This window comes from Neodiprion lecontei, chromosome 5, assembly GCF_021901455.1.
Source record: "Neodiprion lecontei isolate iyNeoLeco1 chromosome 5, iyNeoLeco1.1, whole genome shotgun sequence".
NCBI lineage: Eukaryota > Metazoa > Arthropoda > Insecta > Hymenoptera > Diprionidae > Neodiprion > Neodiprion lecontei.
The window spans coordinates 23966545-23975953 of record NC_060264.1 but is presented as its reverse complement, the minus strand read 5'-3'; the positions used below and the strand labels follow the sequence as shown (position 1 = coordinate 23975953).

Here is a 9409-nt window from a genome sequence, read left to right as displayed (position 1 = left end):
TAACTTAGGGTGGTGGGAGTAATGTTCAATTTCTTGCTTCTGCCACAATTTAACGCGCATGCGCTACGATCCGAGAGTAGTTGTTGACCACGGTGACCAACCGTCATAAATTCAGACGACAGTTCGCCGCGATATGTATAACGTGAAAAATTTTTACAACTGGCCGAGTTGAACACAACTCCCAGTGATAACTGTCAAAATTTTTGAGGTTACGTTCATGAGGGTTGGTTGCCCTGGGGAACAGCTGCTCTTGGATTACAACGCATGCGCATTAAATTGTAGCAGATGTCGGACCATTCTGTCGTTAGCAATTCACTCTGTATGATGAATTCTTTGACACTGTCGACAGCCGATGGTAATCAAACATACAGTGACCGATGAATAATTCAACGTGCAGGCCTGACAACCGGAAAGAGAATCGTGAAAGCGAGTAAAAAATTTAGACACTTGCAAGTTGACATCGCGAAAAATACTTTTTGCGCGGGGTGAACACGCGTCAATGAAAAACGAAGGGGTGCTCGACACTAGAGAAAACTCCTGTGGTGCCCACACGTGATTCACACACGTGCAAAGGCACGGACTTCGTGTCTGTGGTGTATTCAGTGCCAACTCCTAGGCTTCACCTGTACTTTGTTTCGCCTTGTAGAACGAGCGTTCATTCGTTTGTTGCCTTAATTAGAACCGAAACACGTACATATATTGCCGGATAGCCATGAACACGTGCGCTCAAAGTGTCCATGGTGTTGAAAACCCTTCTACGTTGGGTACGTTTAGGGGCAAATTGTCTCTGCGGTAAGCGCAAAGCAGCGGTGGGGCGTAACTTCAGCCGTTTCTCACGTTGATTCTAGTTCAGTTTTTAAATTGGATTCACTGTTGGAACCGCCGCCGTCTCTTGCTTTATTCAGCCACTATGTTTCACCCCAAAAACCATAGAGCTTGTTTCATTAACCTGTACTGTGCACGGTATTCAAGAACTCCGGTGAACCTGCAACTCTTACTTGACACTGTCGTTTGTTCTTATACTCGGTAAAATTTCCTCTCCGTGGTTTTGAATTTATAAAACCGTGAAAGCTCTCCAAAGTACGGAATATATGCGAGTTTGATTAATCACTCGCCATTGCGCTTCACAAAATTCATAGATGTCCAACAATTGGTTGCACCGCTATCAAAAAAAAAAAAAAAAACGGAAATTCGGTGATGCAGATTCGATACCATCCTCATCAAAGAAACTAAAACTGCCCAATCAACACTACATAAACCTGCACACCATCATTTGTGGTCAGCTTTTTTCAGCGAATCAATGTACTTACCTCGAAAACGTCCAAGCCGTCTGATCTCCGGATGTCTCATGTATTTGTTACGAGTCTATTTCCTTTCAACCACGTTATCTTATGTCCCTTCCAATATTCGAATAGCTAGAAGGAGCCACGAGCGACGTACAGACATTTACAGAAATAAACGAAGAATAATTACTTGAAAAATCCCTCTAGTGGATGGATTCCGCTTATAAATACACCCCCAGAGATTTTCCCCTACTGAAACCGAGGGCTGGCATGGGGGGCATGGGTTTGGACACTCACAGCAAAAGCCATGCTTACACGGTGTAAGCCGACAGCTGCAGCATGCAGAAGCCAGTTATGTGTCGTTGACGTTGGAACGTGACTACCTACGTCAGAATCTCACTGTAGGTAACCGGATAGTTTTCTGGCTTTCTGGCTCTCTTTGATGGACTACGACGTGGCCGCATTTATGCGCCCCAAGTCATTCCTATAATTGCAAACAGGGGATGCGGGCACTCACGCGTGCCGGATAAAGAAATCAAAATGGAGAAGAGTAAATGCACGTGTCTGTTCTGATGACGATTATTCATTTGAGCGAGAAATCATTAAAAAGTCGTAAGTTCACATCGTTTGTTACAATAATATGCAGAACTGGCATGCTTTAAATTCGCATGGATGACTGGTTAAGTTAAATCGCATCATGGTTTTAATTAGCGCTCTGTTAAGAGACTCGTTGGAAAAAAGATTTGTGAAAAATATTCTACTGATTAATTCTGATGGAAGGAATAAGTTCTTTTTAACGTATTATCTGCTGACATCTCAACCGGAAACTTTTTGCACCCTGCAATCTCGGAAACTTCCGAGCGTGGTTTGAAAATGACGCAAATAATGAAGGTGTTGTTCAAATTTCAAATCAATCGGAAGCTCCGTTTTCGAGAAATCGTGCCAAAATGCTCAAAAAAATGAAATAGGAGAAAACGTTCTGAAAGTTTTGGATACCGTTTCGTAACGATTGTCAGTGCTTATGAGGATTAAAAATTCCCTGCGCTGTAATACGAAGTTTCTAGTGCAGTATCCTCCTCGATCCTCTGTTAATCTATCTAATTCAGTCTTTTTTTGATCGTTTTTCCACGTCAATGCACCTGGCGCTGCACCCGGATTCCACAAAAATCGAGTTAGCGAAGCGCACAATGATTCAGGTTTTCAAATAAAATATACGCATCACCGCATATCGATCAGGAAATATGTTGAATAAGACGCATGCTCAGCGCGAGTCTTAATAGTTTTGGACAAGGAACACTCGACAAGCTGTTCGTCTACAACATACTTTGGGCTTCATGAAAATCGATGAAGCAAAAAAGTTACCCGGTTGAGAGCTGACGCGCGGGAAAACTTATCGTATGCTTGCAGCATGATATTAATGTAGTCCTCTTTACCAGAGCTTACGTATATAATACATACACATATACGCGTGTATACGTGTACACTGTTCATATAGGAACATTGGAAAGAAACTTTAAAAGTCTTTCCAAGTCATGCTCACAGTCTAGCCAGAAAGTATTTCGATCAAACAAAAAAGATCCTTGATCTGTATCCCAATAAACGCGCGTAATTGAAATATCTAATGTTCATACTGACACTCAGATTTTCAAAAATGTACGAGAATGTATCGGAAACTTTGACAATTTTTTGCGTATAAATATCGTATCTGTACGTGATAAATAAAATTATTGCTAAAGCTGGACCAATTTTTTCGTTCCGCGAAATATCTTGCATTGCTGTTTCAAGAGTAGAATTTCGTTGACATTGTTACATTACATTTGTGATCATCGATGTTTTTACTTACAGAACTCCCTGTTGTAAAGATCTTTCAATTTCCAATAACCATATGAAATTATTTTTCAATTCACACATAATAAATGAAATAAAAAACTAGTCAACATTTGAAAACTTCTTTCTCTGTTGTGAAATTTTGAAAAGTTTTTTTTTGATTATTTTCATCCTCATTAATTTTTAGGCATATTTATTCCTTTCATCTTCAAACTTGCACTTTGCAATAATGTTTTATCCTGAGACGTTTTTCGCATCGACATAACTTTTGTACACCTGTACTGATTATAATTCAAGAGGTACAAAAAATGCACAATTCTTGCCGTGACAAACTTACCAGTGTTTTATTAGACTTTATAGCTGTAAACGAGATAGTTATTCTTCCAGTCTCGTTTTCTCTCATGACGGTGCGGGGTCATTATTTACAGAACACATTACAGGAACACGGAAGCTTACCGCTCGGGCGGCGTGCTACGGGCCTGAACTTCTTCATTGCCAACGCAATCTACTGGAAAGGAAAATTAGCTACCGCCGAATCAATTTCCGTACGTGTAGCCATATTTCGTCAATCAATATCAACGTCCCGCAATTTTAACGTCAATGCAATCGTGAAGTGTTGTCATTTTATTTGCAATCTATAATACGAAACATAATCGACACCCGTATGCGGGTAGTAGTATGCAGTTGCAGTATGCAGTATGCAGTTGCCTCAATGAAAAGGATGTTATTTTACGCGTTGCTGAATCCTAATTGTGACAGGATCAACAGATTTCAGTAAAGTATCGAACGTCAGCCGTAAATCTTCGACCGGCATTACTTTATCCTTAGTCAGAACGTAGCGTCGGAGGACCGTTGCGGTGATCGTCTTTATCAACATCATAGCGTACTTCCAACCTGAAATTGAAAGAAACTCGTTGAAAGTCATTGCGACCGTGCCTCTGTAATCCTGTTTCAAACTCTGAGCAACATTCTTCGCTTGAAAATACACCAAACATGAAGACGAATGATGATGTCGGAGGATCTCATTGAAACAACAGTATACTAATATGAGATCATTGTCAACTCTTTTGTTTTCCTTACCGATACAATTTCTTCGTCCCCCACTAAATGGTAAGTATGAGTACGGTTGTTGTCTCGCGAATCTTTCGGGTAGGAATCTGTCTGGATCAAACTTTAGAGGATCGGGCCAGTATTTCTCACTCCTATGAACCCCGAAAATGTTGAGAACGATCGAAGTCCCTCTTGGAAATGTACGATGACCTGTAAAACCAGTGATCATTTGAGATGTGACCCGATGCACCTTCTTCGAACAATACACCTATCACTTGCTTTTCAGGCCAGTAATCAGATACGATTGCAGAGAAATGGATATAATGACCGAAACCTGCGAACCTAAATCAAAATCGTCCGTTGCCGTCCGAGACATTAGGGGCACAACCGGGAACAGGCGCATAGTTTCTTTGATCACTCTCTCCATGTACGTCATTCTCGCCAAGACCTCCATTGTAATGTGCAACTCTTCACTGTCGTCGTTTAATACATGTTCTCCGAAGATGTCGCACAGTTCCTGGTACACTTTTTCCTGCCCGATTATAAGAAAAGCGACTAATTGTAAGCAGAGCCTTGAAAGAGGTGCACCACACACAATGCTTGTTTCCGTAAGATCACTACGTAACGTATGGTTGAATAACAAACACACCTGAATGTCTTGATGGGATGCCAGCATCAACAACACGTAGTTCATCGTGATGGCCGTTGTGTCGCTGCCCTAAGAGAGTACAATTGCGCATTCGTGTTTCCAATTGCGAGTTAACAATGGTGTATTTTGTATCTACTGTTCCGTTCTCAGTGACTCACAGAACTGACAAGTATGAGAACTATTTGAAGCTACATCGTAATAACAGTATCAAGTGTGTTAGACTTACAGCTGCGATCATCGTATCAACATGATCCCGGACCTCTTTATCCGTCAGCGTTTGGTTTTCGTTGGATAGTCTGAAGAGATTTTCTATCAGTATCTGAGGTCCAGCTGTGGAATCATCTGAACCATGAATGATTAGGTAATTAAAAAAAAGACAGCTACCACACCTAACTCATGCACAAATGGCCCCGGAAATCCACAATTATTCGGGTTTGCGTATGCATTTCATCAAAATTGTAAAGCAGAAGGCCTCGAGTACAACTCACACCTACGAAACAAAAACTCAATCGTGGCACTTTACGACTGTGTCTGGATTTTTTGGTACTTGCCAGCTGCACCTTGTTCTTCGTCGGTTGATAGTCGTTTATCACCAGGCCGGACGATTTCTGTTTTCTTCTGTCGTATTACCTGAAATGAAACATCAGAATTCGGTAATTTATTCTTCGTAGCTTATGCTAATTGTGTTGAACATTCTTATCAATTCAGACGTCTATCAATTGTTGCGCAATGCGAGTACCCTGTTTTCATGCGTAGTCTAGACAAGAACCAACAATTGCTCTAGCATGCTTGCCGTTTATAACTTGTAACATGTGGGTTGCCCGTGATAAACGAATCCTTGAACCCTTGGCGGGAACCCAACAGTACTCACACGGCACGAAATATGTCGGAAATATTTCAGAAATGTTCCAACATTTCAGATTCATTTCATAATCTCGGGAATATTTCTGAAACGTTTCTGATGTGCAATATAATATTTTTGACATAATAAATATATTTCTGAAATATTTCAAGTAGAATGTCATCACTGAAACTCTCGGATAAGTTTTAGTAATACGTCAACTGCAACGTAACACTTTGCATATATCTGAAATGTTTCAAAAATATGTCACCTGCAACATGACATTCTGATATTTCGAAAGAACTTGAGAAATATGTTATTTCAAATGAAACAGTTTTATTGTTTCGAAAATATTTTAAACAGTTGACGATCCAAACATACCGTATTGAATATTTCTGAAATATTTTATACATATTTAAGATGCTCCCTAACATTTTCATTACTTTGGACAACTTCATTTGAAACCATACTCCTGTAATATACTATACATTTAATATACTGTGCGACTAAATTGAATTTTTTTTTTTTTTTGAATACCTAGTTATTTTATTATTGGTGAATTTCATTATTGCTTGGGCATAAATAATGAAGGGAAAATTGAAGAGATTTTCTAAACGGTAGTATAGCGTAGTGGTTAGGACGTGCGACTAGTGATGCGAAAATCTCGGTTCAAATCCCGAGAAGGACATAAAAATGCAAAGTATCACAGAGAACTTTGAATAGGCATTTTATTCGACATTTGGGACCATAGATAGGTTAGGGTAATTCAGAAAACCTGTTAATTCAGAAACACGTTCTTCATTTCGCATACTAACCAACCGCATGGCAGGAAACACATCATAAATGTTTTAGAAATACTTCTGCAACGTGTCGAGAATGTGTCAGATACGACATGTCCGTATCTGCGTTTGTTACTTAGGAAATATTTACGGGAAATATTTCGCAAATTACGTATGTTCAATATCAGAACGAAAATGTGCGCAACGGTAAAAATGCGACATCAGATTACCGTTGGAAACAAATGTCGAATCTAAATTCATGGTAAAATCTTAACATCTCGTATATCAGACTTGTCAGTCACGTCAAATTTTCTGATCAATATGTCGAAGAAGTGAATTTTGGACGAATGATTGTTCCGTAATCCGAATCGAAGTTACCCTGCTGCTATTATTCTTGCCTAATTCTCTGTTGAAGTACTGCGCAAAGGATTCGAGTGTTACGGTATACTTTTCATCCACAAAATGACTCAACCAATGCTCAATCACCAAACCATGATTGCATTAATGAAGATGTCTCGCACTTACGTTATCAGCAAACTCGTGTATAAACTTTATGTGCTTCCTTTGGTCCTTGCCAAGCTGCGTACGGTAGAACACGAAGTCTGGGTACAGCCAAGGACTAAAGGTTCGTGTAGCGAAACTAGCAAACACGCTGTAAAGACAGAATTATTGCACAATTCAAGGGCTTGCATTAGTGAGTTTAACAAAATACGAATCCGTGATTAGGTGTCGAGCTTTGCAAACAACGTGGAATTAAGCGAACCATGTGGAAGGCATTTCAATTGACTTACTTCTGAATCGCTTCGTCGTACCGACATTCCTCGCTCTCCTGTGCTTTCAAATTTACGCCCATAGCCGTCACTGTGACACGTAAAATATGTGTGTGTATGTAATCGTACCTTAGGCTGGGAAAAATGTATCGTTCACTTGGGTATAATTGATTTTTAGCGAAATCACAGCCGACTTACCACAGATTGCGTCCAATGTACACAGCGAGACGTATCTGCGTATTTCAAATTCCGATCCGTCCAAGTGCTGCTCCATCTTCTTGGCCAGTATCACTGACTGTGTGGCGAATGTTTTGACGAAAGATTTTAGAGCCACGGAATTGAAGGACGGCTGAAGCAGCTTTCGGTGCACTTCCCATATTGACGCTGAAAGGAAGCATTCTCCAATTTTCGGCAACAATTTTGGATATTAACAGGAAACCACCTTCCACGTAGAAAAAATGATTTTATTTTTCTAACATTTTTAGCAACGAGTTACTACTATTTACCGTAATTTGATTTCGGTTGTCCGCAATAAAAGTCTTTCACTCGAGTCGACGTAAGATTTATAAATTTAAAAATTGATTCGGGAAACCACTGATGAAATTTCGCGTCACTCGTTATCGAAATCGCACACTTTGCTAGCTCGACGATCTTCGCTGGGACATTGGGCCCATAAGTATTATTCATGTTAATCTGTTTGTTTGAGATACGAACCAACCCCTAACGAATCTTAAGTTTATTTGACGGATTTTCACTTCGATACAAGAGACACGATCGAAAATTTACTGAGATCAAGGCAATCCTTTCCTGACTCCGATATCTCAGATGAAATTAGATAGCAAAGTGACATCGTTCACCTACCAGGAGCAGTGACTAATCCGTCCCCCACACAGGGTCGTGCGAAGTTGTAGACGTAATGTTTTTCAATGGTCTTCGGACTGAGGAGTATTTCCTGAAATGACGAATCATTTCAGATCTCACTGTTTTATTTGCGTTCGACTATCATCAGGCTACCATACCTTCAGATCTTCGGAATGAGTTGTGAAGAACATTGAATAACGTCCAACGCAGAGTCGGAATAATGCAGGATACATTTTCCCCAGTTTAATTAGGTTCTTTGATGTAGCTGCAATTGCACGTTTCATAGAGTCCAAGTATAATATTATTCGTTACTCGAGATTTATTGACCAATTCGACAGCATAAGATTTTCACTCACACTCATTGCTGCCGATGAAGAGATACACATGGCCTATGAAAGGCAGATTTGGCAGTTCCTCAGCAGTAGGGGGGAATTCGGAGAGCAATACAATCTTTAACAGCTTGACGGCGATGTCGATTATCCGGTACAACACGACTAATGCCACCGCAAGCGTGGCTACCGTCAAAGAATCCATCCTGCGATTCGGTGAAAACTCGAAACACCGCTCACTTTGTTTTTTTACCAAATGTGTTCAACAAATTTCATTAAAATCGTCCTGTCGTATTACAACACTGCTCTGCGTTAGTTTCTACAAAACTCACTTTCCTGTCGTATAGTGTTGCGAGTTGAAGGCAGATAAGATTCCTTTCTCCGCTGGTATTCAACTGATCTCTGGAACCTGAATTAAGATTCACCGTTTTTATACGGTTGGGCAATAACGCATCATATATGTTACCCCCGGAATGATCGGACATTCTTCTTCCTGTTTGGCCAAGGCCAGTAATTATTTACCAGTTGCATAAAATCAGTGAATGCAATATGCAAATTTACTAAAAGACCTTCGTAGAAATCTGGATTGCTTTTAAACTCAGAGGTTCAGCTAGCAGATTACTAATTTCTATTCGATCCCTATGCGTCGGAATTCCGTTAACGCGGTGTTCGTAGTAAGTTGACACTAATTTAGTCACGAATATTCCGTCAGCGGTAACAAGTTGTTATCACTCAGACAAGAAATTCGTTGGCCGTGACAATTTTTATTATTTATACCGTGATTCTTATCAATTAGTTTCTCAAAGCCGCTGATGAAAGATACTTCATTACTGTCATTTCCAACGGCGGCTATGTTTCCCACAACCGTTCGGTAAATCGTAAATTGAGTACGCTTGATAACGCCACTGCGTGACTTAAGGTGATAAAATCTTTTTTCTACAATTTGTCGATCAAACAAACTGAATTCGTTAATTTTTGAACACCCAGCACGGTGGTAACGAACTATCGTATGATGTTGTC

General features: G+C 40.1%; 1 protein-coding gene across 4 annotated transcripts; it reads right to left on the bottom strand.

Annotated features, from left to right (window-relative positions):
• Positions 1-3719: 3719 nt before the first annotated feature.
• LOC107217531 (cytochrome P450 4C1-like) lies at positions 3720-8797 on the bottom strand. Of its 4 annotated transcripts, XM_046739881.1 has the most exons (13): positions 8722-8797; positions 8417-8628; positions 8219-8325; positions 8061-8151; positions 7398-7583; positions 7221-7290; positions 6955-7081; positions 5361-5439; positions 5036-5151; positions 4810-4878; positions 4503-4692; positions 4191-4370; positions 3720-4004 (listed from the first exon to the last, which is right to left on the bottom strand). In XM_046739881.1, the coding sequence occupies exons 2-13, from the start codon at positions 8592-8594 to the stop codon at positions 3835-3837; spliced, it is 1563 nt and encodes a 520-aa protein (XP_046595837.1). In that variant the 5' UTR covers positions 8595-8628; positions 8722-8797; the 3' UTR covers positions 3720-3834. The 4 variants fall into 4 exon arrangements, with proteins under 4 accessions (XP_046595837.1, XP_015510581.2, XP_046595838.1 ...); XM_015655095.2 differs by having other exon boundaries at positions 8417-8779; XM_046739882.1 differs by having other exon boundaries at positions 5036-5139; positions 8417-8779.
• Positions 8798-9409: the final 612 nt, after the last annotated feature.